General features: G+C 29.5%; 2 protein-coding genes across 3 annotated transcripts; both read left to right on the top strand.

The window, feature by feature from the left end:
• Positions 1-5207: 5207 nt before the first annotated feature.
• On the top strand, positions 5208-6592 carry LOC144999892 (protein NONRESPONDING TO OXYLIPINS 2, mitochondrial). Of its 2 annotated transcripts, none has more exons than XM_078959050.1 (3): positions 5208-5463; positions 5596-5714; positions 6398-6592. In XM_078959050.1, the coding sequence occupies exons 1-3, from the start codon at positions 5336-5338 to the stop codon at positions 6421-6423; spliced, it is 273 nt and encodes a 90-aa protein (XP_078815176.1). In that variant the 5' UTR covers positions 5208-5335; the 3' UTR covers positions 6424-6592. The 2 variants fall into 2 exon arrangements, with proteins under 2 accessions (XP_078815176.1, XP_078815175.1); XM_078959049.1 differs by having other exon boundaries at positions 5596-5768.
• A 2907-nt stretch (positions 6593-9499) lies between these two features.
• Positions 9500-11871, top strand: LOC144999638 (Thioredoxin superfamily protein). The gene is made up of 10 exons (XM_078958761.1): positions 9500-9908; positions 9998-10042; positions 10449-10505; positions 10621-10690; positions 10782-10823; positions 10911-10984; positions 11098-11168; positions 11265-11347; positions 11480-11583; positions 11658-11871. The coding sequence occupies exons 1-10, from the start codon at positions 9702-9704 to the stop codon at positions 11718-11720; spliced, it is 816 nt and encodes a 271-aa protein (XP_078814887.1). The 5' UTR covers positions 9500-9701; the 3' UTR covers positions 11721-11871.
• Positions 11872-17624: the final 5753 nt, after the last annotated feature.

The following is a 17624-nucleotide window of genomic DNA, read 5'->3' as shown; positions in this document are numbered from 1 at the left end:
GTTATGGATTAGTTAAGTGTGAAAATAAAATGAGCGGCTGAGATAATACTGATTCCAAACATAGCAAAAAATCCATAATATCAAAACGTGTGTATGTTGAAATCAGATAAGATTTATCATTTTGATGTTAGATAACCTAAAACGATTTGTTATTTTGATGTAAGACAACCTAATAGGACAGCTCCAATTTCTTTTCTATTCTCAATGGAATCGATTTTTTCAAAATTTGCAAATATGTTTCTTAACTCATTGCAGTTCATGACGTAAAGGTGTATATGGTCGGTTTTGATAATGAATAAAAATATGTGACTTTTTTTTTTAACAATTGAATTTCCAAGAAAACGAAGTGCAAAATAATACCATCTAATAATGTGTCCATTTTAGGTGCTTAGATTAAAAAACAACTGAATGTCCGAATTCTCAATTTCTCATTGTAAGGTCATATTTTTAGAAGCATGAGAAGCATTCTCCACGTATGTCTAGCAAATAAGGCTATGAATGGAAATGGGTTACGAAAACGGCTCAATCATTTTGAAGGCTCTCAGTGAACCAAAATTTTGGAGCTCTTTATACTCACCTTATATTGCAGTAAAAGTTGTCTTACTCGTAACTTTGTAATCTCTTTGACTCTTCAACGAGGACCTAAACACAATCAATATATTCACATTATTACCTTAAACTAAAAGTTAGCATCTTCTAATTTATAACACCTAATTAAACAATTATGTACATTAACTTATGTTCATTTTTTTTAAATATGTATTTCGAGTTAGTTAACTTTTAATTAGAATATCAGATACAATTAACATACCTAGGTAATAATGCTTATAATACTTAAAACCTTTAAAAAACCGAAATGACTTATTAATTTTAATAGTCCAAAGCCATCCATTTTGCAAATCTAGTCCATAGTCGCACTTTGTATACATCTCCTAATTACTTTGCACTTTATACACATCTTCTTTGTAGGCTACCCTACTTGGTGAAACAAAATAAAAGAAAAGAAACAATATATAGTCATGGGTTTGCTTTGCTTGCTGAGAGCAAGTGCCAAAATTAAGAGAAGAAAAGAAAATATTATCAAGTCACGTGGAAAGGAAAGGGTTCAACTTGATGTATTGTTGAGTTATATAAGGATAAAAGAAGGCATAAAAAACAAGATATTATGGAAAGCATATCATCATATCTAAGGATATAGAATGGTAGAAAAAACGAAAACAATATTAAGTTGGCTTATATCACCTTGCATAAGTCAAAAAAAAATTATATGGTTTGTTTTCGGTTTTTCTTATCCATTAAGGGCTATATGGAAAAATTGGGGTTCCGTAGTCAATTAACAATGGATAATTTAAAAAAATTAACCCTAATATGCTATTAACCCTAATAGATAATCAGTCCATATTGGAATTAACTGATATACATATCAAACATAAGCCTAATAGACTAATCAAGAAAGAATAATCAACAATGGAGAATAAGAGGAAGAAGAACATATCGTTTCAGATTTTAGTTCTTGTCTTCTTGATAGCCTTGAAGTTTTTCAGTTTTGACTTTTAATTTTGAACAATAAACAATGGAGAATCAATGGAAGAATAACATGATCGAGAATTGATTTAGCAAGAATGGATTAATATTCAATCGATATTGGTTTCTGCTGAGAATAGCGAATCAAAGAATGAGAAGGAAGAAGAATTCAGGCCGATGATTTTTGTGGCGTGCCCTTATGGAGATAGAAGAATTGACTAATCGAGATTTGCTTAACTGTGTTAAAGGGTACCCTTAGAATTGTGTGTGTGTGTGTGTGGGGGGGGGGGGGGGGGGGGGTAAGCAAGGGCTTAGTAAACTTAAAGGTAAGGTCGGCCATGGGGACATGATAGGGTTGGCCATTTCTTTCTTCATTTATGAGTCTCGTACCATGTCTCCACCCACATCCTATCCTAACTGGTGCTGGAATCAAATATACCCCCACCCCCTTTTTTTTTTGGAAATTGGGCTTGTCAACGGCCCATTTCGACTCATCGACAAAATTTGAGGTTAAGACATTTAGTTAAGATAAAATTTCATAAATGGTCCTAATGCTTTTCGGTTTTTCCATAATATAGTCTTTATGAAACTTTTTTGTATGGATAGCCTCTTTGGTGCAAACCTTGTATGTAAATAGTCCTTATCGTAGATGTCCGTTATATGAATCCGTTAAGTTGAATTTTTTTTTGAATAATGGTCATTTTTGTCATTTTGTGAAACTTGTCTAAATACCATTTGTGAAATTTAAGACATGGATTATTTGTGAAATACTACAATCTAGTCTCTCATTTTTTTTCGTTTTAAAATTTCGGCCATCCGTTTATTTTTTAATTCAAGTTTCTTTTAAAAATATTTCTTATTTTTTCACAACATTGTTATAATATATTTTTTTAAAGTTATGATTTTAGAGATTAGTTTTTCTAAAACATTATTTTACATGAAATCTTATTATGAAATATATTTATTTTTATATAAAATGTAATATTTATATAAATAAAAAATTAAAACTTATACATTTTAATCATCATACAAATATATTTTATTTAATATATACATAATTTTTGTTGATTATACTTTATCTAAAATTATCAAACTACAATATATAATTAAATATATTGGTTTTTTTACTTTTCATCTAAAAGAATTTGAAGTATAAAACATCATTTTATTACTCTTTAATTTTTACATGATGTGATTTTTAAGATTTATTTTCATTTATCTTATACAAATTCTTTTATTTTTATGAGAAACGATGATGTGCTAATATATATATATATTATAGAAATAATAGTATGTTGTTGTTTATTTTAAAAATATAAGTATAAGATATTGAGTTAAAGATAAAAATATGTCTCGGTTTTGATTTCATAATTTAAGTTTGGTAAATTTTATATGTTCGATATAATTTTTGATTTTTATTTTTAAAAATTTATTTTGTTTTATCGAATTTTGAATATATTCCTTAATAAGACATGAAACATTTCAAAATATTTTATATATGACATTAATTCCGTTTAACTCATTTTATTTAATGGAAAATAAAAGTATTTTATATATTTTTATAAAATGAATTAAACAAACTAGCACGTTTGTAGAATAAGCTATACATTTTTTTTTTGTGAAAAAAATAGCATGTTTGTAGATGTTTAGGCCAACTTTGAACTGTTATAGTTTTTTCATTATTTGCCCGATTTGCTTAATTTTTTTCTCACAACTTGTATTTCACAATTGAACACACTGTTGACACACTTTATATGTTATTTTTTGTTATATATTATTTGAGATAAATGTCCCTAAAGAGAGGGTGTTGAAGGTAAGTTTTCTGTTTCAGCATATTTGCAAAATTTTAGGTCAATTTGAACTGTAATAGCATCTTCATTATTTTTCAGATTTGTTTGATTTTTTTTCCAGCTTGTAGTTCACAATTTAAACTATTGTTTACACAGATTACATGCATTTTTTTATTGTATATTCAATGAGATACAAACTTCTAAACAAAGTGTATTGAAGCTATTTTTTAACTAACATTTACTTTAGGCAATAACCGTATCAGACCGATGAATACCCAAAGTCGAACCAAACCTGTATTAGTTTAACCGGTCCGATTTTAGTTCCTCAAATTAGTCTTATTCAATTTTCGGTTTATTAGGGTTCAACTCAGTTTGGTCTAGTTCCGGCCCGAATAGCATCCATACTTACCACCTTATTGATATCCATATTTAAAAGGGATAATGTCATAAAAAGCCTTAAGTTTGTTAGGAATTTACGGTTTTACGCTTTGTCAGAATTTTGGTTCCTCTATGCCGGAAACTTGCAAATATTTTTTCAGTTTTGCCCTTTTTACAGGTTAAACCGATCACAATATGCCACATCCGTGCTGACTGGGCGTGATCAGTTGAGGTGGAAAGCCACATCAGCTTTCACTCTTTTTGCTGAAAAAATGAACCACCATGTAAAGGCCAAGGCCAAGATTCGAACCTAACATCTCAACCATAACCAACCAGGCGTCTTCCACTAGGCTACCAAGTAACTTTGTATTATATATATAACATAACTAAATAGCTTTTATATATATATATATATATATATATATATATATATATATATATATATATATATATATATATACACACACACACACGTATTGAGTATGTATTTCTTTTTATTTTCAGTATAAATATTTATTTTTTTTGTATTATTATCATAAATACTTTTTTTTCTTGGTATTTTAAATAATCCATTGATTTTTTCGTATTATTATTATTATTATTATTATTATTATTCCAACTATGTATTAATATATTATAAATAACGTTATTATATGAAAAATACATTTTTATGTATAAATACATTTTGCAAATATTTTTTTAACTGTATAAATATATATTAAATATACCCTTTACAACTACATATCTTTTAGAATTTCAAAAACATAAAAATATTTATTCTGATGTGAATTTTTAAACTTATTTATACATTTAAAACATATTTCGTTTGTTTATACACTTAAAAAAAATATTATTACAATTAAATATGTAAATATGCTATTAAATCTAAAACATACTATTTCGATTATATAAATATGTTTTCGGTTGTAAATATTTTTTTAGTGTACAAATACAGTTATATATATATATATATATATACACACGCTATTCAGTTACTTTATATATAAAACGCAAGCAAAAAATAACATAATCACATGGTAGTCTAGTGGAAGAGACCTTTGTTCGTTATTGCCAAGGCATCGGGCTCGAATCCTGACCTTTTTAATTTGATACAATTTTTCAGTGAAAAAAAGGTAATGATGATGTGACCTTCCATCTCAGTAGATCACGCCCAGTTAACGCAGATGTAGCTTAAGGTGACCGGTAAAAAAGATGAAAACGAAAAACATTTTATATGAACCAAAATTCTGATAAAGATAAAACCATAAATTCTTGCAAATTTTGACATTATCCCTATTTAAAATGCAATTTAGTTGATTTACTTGTATTACCAGTCAGCCCATTCGGGAAAATCGTAGTCCAATGAATTGGAGCCCATTTACGAATAGCAGCCCGATAAATCATTTGCGATTTTGATTTTGATTGTTATTGGGTTTTTTTTTTTTCTAGTAAATTTTTTTATTTTTTTATTTTTTATTTTTTATTTTTTTAAATAAAAAGTTAAACCGAAGCCCCAAAAATGGCACACCTTTATTCCGAAGTGCTGACTGCCGACTGCGGAGGCAAAACCCGCTAAAAGTTTTTCCCGTTCTCCCCAATTATAACCCTAATAACGGAACCTCCATATTCCACACTCATCAACAATGGCGTCTCGATATCGCTCAATTTGTAGACCAGCTTCAACAATCTTCAAATCCATGGCTACTCCTTCACCTAAACCTACTTCAATTCCATCCCTCGCTCCTCGTTCATCTCCAACAACTGTCACGAGGTAAATGCGCAACTTCCATCCAATATTAAATCCATAATTACGGGTGTTCTTATGTCATGTTTACCTTATAAATGGTGATTGTTTTATCGGTGAATTAGTTGAATAAAAAAAAGAAAATTTTCATTGTTTCAGGTCATTTTCTCGAATAGGTTGTGTGCAATCTCTGTTGCCACTACACTCAGCAGTGTCCTCGGCTCGATTAACATCATGTCTCGGGATAGACTCGAAGGGGTCAAGATCTTTGTCTCAGGGTATGCTTTCCAGTGCGAACCCGGGAGTTTGAAAATTTCTCTTTATCTTTATCTGTAAGCATACTACTTTGTTTTATTTCAAACCTTTATGACATGCGATCATGAACTAGGCTTGTTGTTTGAGGATTAGATAGAATCTGATCATTGATATTTCTTTATCCTGGATTAATCTTGTTTAGGATATGAACTGTAAACTGAGAGAAGCCCCGACCCTTCTTCATAGTTCTACCCCAAATCTAGTTTTGGTTTGTGGTAATTAAGTTGATAGTTGAAACCTTTAAAATAACCTTGATTGCTTCCTTTTTGCTTGAACAAATGCAACGACATTTTTGGTATCTTCATGTAAATGCAACATCTTTTTCTTCTGGAAAAAATTATTCCAGAATTACCCTTTTGCCAGTTAGTAATTGTGATAACTATTCATGGTTGATTTAGGTATAAAGGATGTTTAACCAATAGTCAGATGGTTTCTTTAAACCCTTTGCATATTTGTTTTTTTTGACTTGATTTTGGAATGTGGGAATGTTATTCTTTGTTTTAATAATTAGCTATGTGTTTTTTCATGGAAAGAAATAAGAATTGTTTATACATTTGTTTAGCATACTTCAAAGACTTTACTATATATCCATTAATAAATGTACATGCTTAAAATTCATTTTATTTTGACTTATTTTGTTTTCCAGAAATGGGTCTCAGTGTGCCTCGATAAGGGAGGAGTCTACCTTAAAATTCACAAAAGATGGCATGATGATTCACAAAATTGGTATCTTTTTTTGTAGTTCTTTTCATATATTTGTTGAAAGATTTTAGCAACAATTTTGTATAATGGAAGCATAGAATTCCAAAAATTCATTTTCAATTATTGTTTTCAATTTCCATCCTTCTTGTTAATTAATCTTGCTAACCCATGATTACGATGAATTTATCTCATAATCTATGTTAGAGCACTCTGTGTGTTGCTTCTATTTTACATTAAAGTTTTTGTTATATAATAAATGGTGGAAAGCACTTTGATCTTCCATTTGTATTGAGTGAGATAATAAGTGCTAGTGGTGTTTTTTTTAAGTAGGGGAAAGGTTTGTTTGTTTTTGACATAATGAGCTTAATGAGTATGGTTAATTCTTTTTGACTTAATCTAGAGATAATGATTTAGGGGTTGTTTGATGGTTGTTGATTGAGCTTAGATCTGATTGAGTTAAACCCAACTTCTTATCAGACTTAGGAAGGGGCTTTTTGATAATGTTTCTTATTGAGTCTAGTAAAAAGGTGAGTCTAATACGGTCTGATATCATACTTAGAAGCCTCTGGCTCGTCTCATATGTCTCTTATAGGGTTAGTTTCATAGTTGTGACTTGTGTCTTACTTGGTCAAGTCTTGACTTAGATCTAATTCTGACAACAACTATCAAGCAGTCCCAGAGGCATATCACCAGTTATATGACCAAATCGAAGATTTTTAATTGTTGTATCAAACAGTCAGAATCTGACCGAATTAGAATCAATCTTTTATCGGACCTAGTAAGAGGCATATTAAAAATGGTTTTACAAAAAAAAAAAAACTGACTTATTTTGACTAGACATTAATCCTTTACATAGATGTACCTTGTGTTTTTTCTTCCAACTTCTTTCATGTTGAATTTGATGAATATTGTCGAATTTTTTTTGAATGTAACGGTTAAAGGGGCATTCAAGCTTGTTCAAACCATTTATTCTGTATAGAAAAGAAATATATCTTATATATACAGCGTTTTTTTACAAAAATAAACATTGGTGTTGATTTTATTTTTTAAGTATTCATATAGACTTGTATAAGCTTGAGTTTCATTTTGACATCATTGTTTCACAACAAAAGGTATTTTTCAAAAGCTCATTTTATTAAATAGATTGTTATTTTGTGATTAAAAAAGAAAAAAACCATTTGTATCAAATTTCTACCCATTTTTGGTCATTGTAGTGATTTAATATTCCTACAAAATATATAAAACATATTTTCAGAAGAATCTAAAAATATTTAAAAACTTGTTAGATTACATCAAATTTAGTTTCACGCTATTCATTTTACAACTTAAAAAGTAATAATTAAACCTATTATCATGTCCTTACATCGTATATTCAATACAACATACATCATTTTAAAGTATTCATAGAGGCATTTTAAACGACTCTAATATATATTTGAAAGTATTCATAGAGACATTTTAAAGTACTCTAATATATCTATGAATATTGGGTATGTGGATTTTGGGTATAATTGTAAAATATCAAGCCTTGTTTATAACTAAAGAACACACACACACAAAAAAAAAAAAAAAAAAAAAAAAAAAAAAAGATCAATATGTTTAGAACTTAGATTCAATGGGCCCATAAAGTCAAGCATTCAGATTCAATGAAACCCAACAATATCGAATAGTTGGCTACGGGCTAAAGATCTTTGGGTCACTATTTACTCTTATATATTAATTTACAAACTATACATATACCTAATACCTTTGATCTTTTTAACAACTTTAGATTCATACTAGAGGTTAAAAATATTTGTCTTCTACAACTTGACCCTTGTAAAATAATTGGTCAATGTGTTTAATTGAACATAAATATATTAGGCGTGATTGTAAAAAAAAAAAAAAAAAAAAAAAAAAAAAAAAAAAAGTTGCAAGCTAAATTGGTATTTGAGGGTAACGATGTACTCCTTTGCCCTGCTTAGGATTCAAGGACATGAATTAGCAACCTTTTTCACACTCGAGTGAGGACCATTTAGGTAACATTTGGTATAAAAGACATGACTAAGTAGACTGTCTACATAGCATTTAGACATTGTCTATGCATCGTCTCTCATACACGCCTAACACTTTTTTTTAGGTTGTTAACTCCATTTCAATTGTTATTTTTTTATAACATGTAATTAAATACATATTAAATTGTACATAAAAATTTTATATAGACATTGAGGATAAACAGACAACAAGGTAAACCGTTACAACTTTTTGAATGTCAAAACTATTTTTTTAAAACCACATCAATATATCTTTGAGATATAATATTATTATGCATGATCTTATGTATAACAATAACAAAAAGCATAAACTTACCTAATTAATGCTAACATCAACCATGAAATTCAACAATAAATAGTAACTAGCTTATTTTCGGCTATCGGTTAACAATCATTATAATAATCATTATAATCTATTATCTAATATCCTATAAAAGTTAATCACTTAAGTTGTGGTAACTTGACAAGACATGTGGAAAATATGATCGATAATCTATTGACTCGTATTCAAATCATGACAGTACACATCCCCTGTGGTCATGAAGGTTCGTCGTAGTGAATCCAGGTCACGAGACATAATCTTATGTTTGCAGAAGGGATAATTAGCACGCGATAACCGATCTATAACCCCTTATTAGGGAAGTTTCCTTTCCCGAAAAAAAAAGATATACTAGATATAACTATTTGTTTTCACTCAAAAATAATTTTTTTACACAATGATTTAACTTGATCGCTTGAATATACCGTAAAGATATACCAGATTTCTCGAATGATGGGATGACTTTGGAACATATCTTCCCAGGTATTCAAACCTAAATGCAAAATTTAATGGATTTGTTTTTTTTCCTTATTATGAGGTTGTTTGAATAAATTGTATTGAAAGTTGTTGCTTGTTTTGTATCTAGATGAACAATTTGAATGGCAATAAATTACTTATTCTACATCTTTCCTAACATCTTTTTAATTTCATAAATGAATATTCATGTATATATTTCCTAACAAAAACACAAAAATCAAACAAACAACAAATTGTTTTTAAATCACTGTACATGAATATACATATTTGACAAAAATTTGTCCATCAAAAAATCATTAGTAAAGTGTAATGAAGTTGGGAGTCTTTGCAAGTTGCAACCAGCTCCAATGTTGATCTGAGATTTACAGAGGCGGATTTGGCAGAAACCCCCCTTCCGGCTATCTGAAACCCTAGGAATCATGGGGAAGAAAGGGAAGAACACCAATAACGGTGAATCCGATGTTGATCGCACTCAGTATTACGATATAACAATGAACATACTGTTCGCCATGGTGTCGGAGCCCTATTATCTCCTCCATTTCCTCACCTTCTTCTCTTATTTCTCCATCAGATTCTCCACTTCTCAATTATTTTCTCCTGAATTCGCCGGACACCTCCTCCGCCGTGTAAGCGATCTCCTTTTCTCAGGCCTCTCTTTATCACTTACACAGGTTTATTAATGTATCGATCTGCAAATATCTTTCATTGATTACAGGAACTTCAAGCGCTTCTTGCTTTCGTTACATTAACCGTTGTCAAGGTATACAGCTTTGACTACCACATCTAATGTTACCATGAAATTGTGAAACCCCTACGCCCTTAATTTGGTTTCCAATTGTTAACTGCTTGAACTTCATTATTATTACTTCTGCAACAAAATCCTCTGCTTTGATATCAAACATCAAAATGTAGGTCTTTTTATTGGAATAGTGAGGGACACATTCTTTTGGGAACATCCTAAGGCTAAAGGGGAAAGAGTTCAACTAACAAATTAAGTTCTTTTTCTTTCTGATCACAATCATATAGTAAAAAATAATACGAATCCATCCATAGTGTGAGGTTGCATCTGACATGATGAACAATGTTCATGAAGAAAATGTTACTCTACTTTTTCTGAAGTATTGTTAATAAATAGTCTACTTAATCAACTTTCCTGCTATTTGCAGATGGTGAAAGAAGAAACCTGGGATGGTTTTGTTGCAGATATGCTGCTATTTGCTAAGGTAAAATGACTATTTTACCCTTCAAAATACACCATGGATCTGCATATCTCCCTCAACAAACATCAACAATTATAGATTTTCTTTCTATTCATATGATCTTCCCTACATTTTCCAGATATTTCTTGTTGGCATTTCATTAGTTGTGGATTATCACCTTACACTCTGGTTCATGTTAGCATTCTTAGGTACCTTTCATTTCTAAAAAAAAAATATATTTTTTCTCCTTCATTTTAATAAATTCTTGACACATAACTCATTGCATTGATTCATTTATAGTTATATACATCTTCACACAACAACCTCCCTACACAGGACTAGGTAAACACTCAATTTTACATTCACTTATTCTCTTATTTTATTTGAAGTTTCGTGTTACAAATTTTTCCAAAATTTATATAATTTCAGGCTCTTCAGCACAATTAACACCCTTACAATTAGAAGCTTTATTAACCGAAGGTGGCACATCAAAATTTTGGCTGGTTAGCTTCACAATTCTACAAGTTATCAAATTTTATACAGAAAAAGTTATTATATTTTGGTGTATTTAATCTGAATATTTATTTATCATTTTTTTTAAAAAAAATTTTGGCAGGTGGAATTTCGATCTTTGTTTTCATCTACTTGTATACGCACGAGTCGTGTTCTCCCTGAACTATCAATTACGTGAGTATATTTATATAATTTTGATTGTGGTAATTAAAAATTAAAAAATATATATAAATAATATCATTCTCATTATATATATTTTTTGTGCAATAGTTTCTCAAATAAAAATATATCTTTTGGAGTGGTTGATCTTGGGCTTTTCCCAAATACAGCTGCAAGATTTGGCGTCTCTTTAGGTGCGTGATATATGCTATTAATTTTAGGGTTAAAAACGTAAAATGCAAGAAATATATAAACATGTGTTAAGTTTGTTTACTTTTTTTTTTTTTTTAAAAAAAATCTGATAATTGAAATGAAAAAATATACAGGAATACCCGATCAACTCCCGACTTTTATTTTATTTGAGAACGCTGAAGAAATTTCACGTTTTCCTGAGATAAATTCTGTCGCTAAAGCTTCTGATATAACAAAGGTATTTTTTATTTTTATTTGATATATTTTTTTAATGGGAATAACTTTTTTTTTTTTTTTTTTTTTGGGTTGTAGAAACGTCTTTGCAGGCATTTTGAACTTGACAAACATCTCCTTGATTATGTTAGTGGGAAATAGGTGTTGATGTTATTATGTATGCTTCATTCTTGATTATGTTAGTGGCAAATTTGTCATTTTACTTTCTACACCTACACCTAAAAGGAGATACGAAAGGATTTTTCTAAAGATGTATACATACTCATATTCAAAAATTTGATTGGATTTGTCATTAGTGGGTTTGGTTATCAAAAACAAAAGAGTAAATTACATTTTTGTCCCTGAGTTTGTTACCAAAAAAAAAAAAAAAAGTTTTGGTCCTGAATGGTTTCCTCTTTTCGGTGCCCATTTTTTAGTTTGCAAGAGGAAACTATTGAAAATATAGAGGACTAAATTTATTACAACGATTAAATCTAGCCACCAAAATTGCAAAAGGAAACTATTTGGTACCAAAACTGTAACCTTTGAACAAACTCAGGGACCAGAAATATAATTTATTCAAAATTCGTCATCCACAATCCACAAGTATATACTCCATATCAAGGTTTTTATACTCTATTTCTTATATCGGTAGAAATTGTTTAAATTATACAAATATGACCTTTTGATATGATGATTTGAATGACACGTGGACAATGTTTGCCAACTAAGCATTATTTAAACTATTTAGAGTAAATTACAGTCTTGGTCCCTATGGTTTATCGGTTATAACATTTTTGATCCTATTTTTGGAAAAGTAACACCATTGGTCCATATGGAGGGTTCTGGTAACATTGATGCTCATCCCCTCTAACAACCCTAATGTAGGGGCTATTAAATATTTTAAAAATACAAAATTGCCTTTCTACCACTACTTCCACCACCACTCATCACCCACCTACCACCATTAGCCCGCCACCGACAATCACCAATCACCACATATCCAACAACCACGATCATCACTAATCACCACCACATTTGTTTTCACCACCCTCACAACCACCATGCCATTGCCACACCATTATTGTTTCTTTTGCCACTTTTACAACCACAAACCACCATTCAACTGCCACACCACCACAACCATCACCACATGCTAGCCCCACCATCAATCACCACCAGTATTTTTCCGGTGAGAAAATTATGTTCACCATGGTTACCGGTAATCACCCACAATTGCTTATGACACTATCGTTACAACAACCCCATCGAGTCTATTTATAAAGCAAGTTGTTGACCATATCAAACCAATGATGAACAAGGGCATGGTGGTTGCGAGGGTGGTTGCAACAAGTGTGGTGTTATGGTGGTGGTGATTGGTGATTGCGATGGTGGTTGGAGATTGTGGTGATTACAGATTGGTGATGTTGATGGTGCCGAGTAGGTGGAGGTGGTTGTGGAATCAATGGTAGAAGGGCAATTTTGTCTTTTTGAAATGTTTAACAACTCCTATGTTAGGGTTGTTAGAGAGGAGGATCACGGATGTTATCAAAACCCTCCATAGGGACTAGTAGTATTGCTTTTCCAAAAGTAAGACCAAAAGTTTTATAACCTGTAAACCATAGGGACCAAGACTGTAATTTACTAAACTCTTTATTACTAAAAATTAATATTTTATTTTGAAGAGTAAAATTAAAAGAAAAGGAAAAAAAAAAAAAAGCAAGAAAGGTGAAAAGTGTTTTTGGCGTGTGATGTGAGGAGTGAGGAAAGATATGGGGTGTGCAGGTGCAGAGACTGGGTGCCTGTTCCTACATGTCTCTCAAGTAAAGCGCACGCCATACACCACCACCAATCCACCATCACCTGCTTGCTTCTAGTCAACCATCTTTCAAACAAAAGTCAAAAGTCAAAATGCTTTCTCATTCATTTGGTTATTCCCTTTATTTCTTTTATTTTTTTCACTTCAAATAAATTCCTACAACTTTTTTTTTGTTCTTTTTATATATATATATATATATATATATATATATATATATATATATATATATATATATATATATATATATATATATATATATATATATATATAAATTATGCCGGTTAAATTTCATTTTGAGAGATTTGAGGATACAGAGTAATTTCATAAACTGCAAGTGAAATTATAATTAGAGAAAAAAAATGACAATTTAGGATAATCAAAATAAGGTGTTCCCAAAAATAATATAATTTTTTTTTTTTATCAAAAATCTAAAAACAATAATGAATTTCATAGGAGATACCTGTGATATCCTTAAAAAATGATCAATTAAAAAAAAAAATTATATATATATATATATATATATATATATATATATATATATATATATATATATATAATTGAATATGTTATGTAACTAATCTTAGGTATACAACCTCTTAAATGACATAATTTTAAATAAAACAAATCCAATTTCATTCTCTTAATTTTGTTTTAGTATATTATCATTGAATTGAGTTAAATTATGAAATGAAAAAGATCAATTATATATTTCTTTATTGTAAAAAAATTCTTTGAAGATTATAGGGAAAGTAAAAAACAAGGGTAAATTACACCGATCGTCCCTCGTGCATATGCCAAAAAGCGTGTTTAGTCCCTATTTTAAAAAATTAACTCGGACCGTCCCTTGTTTTGTTTTTTCTTGCTTGCTTAGTCCCTCTGCATTTTACCCTTATTTATTTATTTTTTGATTTATTTTCTATTTACTTGTTATTTATTAATTATATATTGATAAAAGCGTGTTATTTATTAATTACTTGTTATTTATTAACAAGGGCAATAGCTCGTCTTTACCATCCCCCCCCCCCCCCCCCCCCTCTTTCTTCTTCAGTACATCTGACCTACCGTTACCACCCACATCGGCCGACCCCCAATACTCCGATGACACCAATACAACTCCGGCCACTCTAACACACCTCCGACGACGCCATCAAACCCTCACTCATCACACCCTACCCACCTCTCCCCATTCCTTTTCCCTTTTTCCTTCTGCCCTCCATGAAAACAACCATGCTCTAATTCCAAAAACTGCCTATAATCAACACTAAACCAAATCAAATCTGAAAAGAAGAAACTTGAAACCTGGAAAACCATAAATCTAAAAATCGAACCACAAATCGAGCAACGATTATGTATAAATTGAGCAGATTTGTGAGTGAGAATGTGAGAGAGTGGGCTGGAGACGGTGATGGATGAAGAGCGAAGGTTCGCCAGAAGGAGTAGCCATCGACATCAGGTTCAAATGTGGTGATGGCGAAGTTCAGCAGCGCAAATAACCATCATTATGAGATAGAAACCCTCACCTGAAACCTGTAGAAGCAGTCAATGGCTTGCGGGGAGGATGGTGGTGGATTGGAGGCAAAGACTTTCGGTGGCCATATTTTGGCATCAAGGGAGAGGTGAGAAGGTGGAGAAACGAGAAGAGAGGAGTTAGGGTAGTTCTACGAGTTCTGGTAAATAGGTGGGGTTAGGTAGAGTTTATATCTTTAATTGTTTAAAAGTTATAAATAAATATGAAAGTAAGGGTTAGAATTTATTTTCCCTTTTTTTATAAATTCAAAATGAACTAGTAAGGGTAATATAGTCTTTTTATGTATGGTAAAGGATTAATTATGTATATTTAAACTAAGTAGGGATGAAGCGTGCAAGTTTAAACTAAATGAGGGATGGTCCGAGTTAATTTTTGAAAATAGGAACTAAACGTGCATTTTGACACTTGCACGAGGGACGATTCTTGTAATTTACCCAAAAAACAAATATATTTTTAACGAATATAACTCAAACGGTTTTTTTCCTTCAATTGAAAAACTATATGCGATGCTTTGTGAAAACCTTGATTGAGTTATTGGATGTTCTTTTTTTCTTTTAATCTTTTATTGTATTTGATTTTATTTAAAATTTAGTAAGGTTGCGTAAATTACTAAATGGTTATAACTATTAATGTTTTAAGTTCTTGGACACAAAGAAGAAAAAGAACATAAATTCGATCGGTTTAGCAAGTCACATGATTAAAGAAGAATAGTAAAAGAGATATAATGATTAGTTTAGATATAATTGATCAAAATTATATAATTTGGAGAGTTCTATATATAAACATAGGTACATAACAGTCATATATATTCCCTAAGTCCCATATATATATATATATATATAAGTTTAATTGAAAAAATAAAAAAAGATTGAGAATGGAGAATAATTTTCACCACCTCCCTCCGCCACCACACATCACTGCCATATTTATATATGAGTAACCAGATATACTTATTCATATATGAATACACTTTTATATATATATATATATATATATATATATATATATATATATATATATATATATATATATATATATATATATATATATATATATATATATTACTTGTTCCGTCGGTTCGATACGCTGGAACGTTTAAATGACAGATTCAAAAGGAGTGGCTCAGATTCACCTTGTTCTCAATTGAACATTTCTCTCTCTCTCTCTCTCTCTCTCTATATATATATATATATATATATATATATATATATATATATATATATATATATAGGGAAAGGTTATATGAAAAACAAAAAAACCCTAAAAATCATAAAAATTCATAAAAAAAATACTTAGAGATCACAAAACGTTTTTTTTTTTGAGTTTATATATGAAAAAATCGCAGATTTTTTATAATTTTTTTTCAGCGAATTTGAAGAAAAAACTGCGATTTTTTCATTATAAAGTCAACAAAAAGTTTTATGATCTCTAAATATTTTTTATTTTTAGGGTTTTTGTTTTTCATAAAACTTTTATATATATATATATATATATATATATATATATATATATATATATATATATATATATATATATATATATATATATATATATATATATATAATCACAACTGAAAATAAATGCTTGGTTTTCTTAATATTTTAAATAGTTGATTTTAGTAACTAAGTTAAAGTAAATTGAATTTGTACACATATGTTAGTATAAATATTATTTTATTAAGATAGGAAGTAAAAAAAACTCTTCTTGATTTTTTCTTGGGCAAAATATAGAAAGTACAATATCATATTAAATTTATTCTAATAACACTTACAATTTAACTCCTAGTATAGCAAATTGGTAGGTCTAAGATCATCTCTTATCCTTACTACTATTTTTTTTTACAATATATCTATAATTGTAGTGTAGAAGATAGTATAAATAATAAAATTTTTCAACCCATTACATTATATTTTACACTAAAAAGAATATCTTAAGTATATTGTTTTTTATTCAACACTATATTTAGTGTTACACTGAAATCCAACACTATATATAGTGTTAGTTATAATGTAGGGTTGAAGCATTATAATGTAATTTATTATGTAAAAGTGGTTTTTAATGTAGGATTGGAGATGCCTAGGAATTTCAAATCCAAGATAATCAAATTTTTGTTTTATTACTAAGTAATGTCAAATGCTAATGATAATCCTTTCTATCCTATAACATACAAATATGGAATACTATGTTTCAATCGCAAAACATAGTTAACTCTTAATCCTAATACTTACTTAAGCTTACACTTTAAGTACAAGCATTATATTAAATATATAATTTACATAAATCAAAACTCTAATACCAAATGAAACATTCCTAACATAAACCAGTTGAATTTTTCATTAAAAAAATAAACAATCAACTTGTTTTAGAAAAACAATATTTTTTATTAGAAAATCATGTTGTAAAATTGGGTCTTAAACCGTTAAATCATTCGGATCTTTAAGTTTGCCAAATCATATGAGGGTGCAAGTAAAATAGATTTAAAAGCAATAGCTTAATAAAAAATTACATTACATGAAAACTAATATACAAGTATTTTAAATATCAAAAAACTAATTTTTTTACTAATTTTCACCAATCCTTCAACGTGAGTACTTATAAAAATAGTAATTCTAGGTTTAGGATCTTAGTGAGTAAACTCAAAGTTAGACATTTGAAGGGAATTAGATGACGACAATGATCTAACCCTAAAGTCAAAACCAAACAAAAATATGCACTATAC

Source organism: Lactuca saligna, chromosome 6 (genome assembly GCF_052625555.1).
Source record: "Lactuca saligna cultivar CGN05327 chromosome 6, ASM5262555v1, whole genome shotgun sequence".
Classification (NCBI taxonomy): Eukaryota; Viridiplantae; Streptophyta; class Magnoliopsida; order Asterales; family Asteraceae; genus Lactuca; species Lactuca saligna.
The sequence above is the reverse complement of the archived record's forward strand: the minus strand, read 5'-3'. Positions and strand labels throughout refer to the sequence as shown.

Coding starts and splice junctions, on each gene's coding strand:
- LOC144999892 (XM_078959049.1), top strand. CDS start 5,336: ATGGCGTCTCGATATCGCTCAATTTGTAGACCAGCTTCAACAATCTTC. Junction 5,464..5,595: donor TCTCCAACAACTGTCACGAG/GTAAATGCGCAA, acceptor TCATTGTTTCAG/GTCATTTTCTCGAATAGGTT.
- LOC144999638 (XM_078958761.1), top strand. CDS start 9,702: ATGGGGAAGAAAGGGAAGAACACCAATAACGGTGAATCCGATGTTGAT. Junction 11,169..11,264: donor CTCCCTGAACTATCAATTAC/GTGAGTATATTT, acceptor TTTGTGCAATAG/TTTCTCAAATAAAAATATAT. Junction 11,584..11,657: donor AAGCTTCTGATATAACAAAG/GTATTTTTTATT, acceptor TTTGGGTTGTAG/AAACGTCTTTGCAGGCATTT.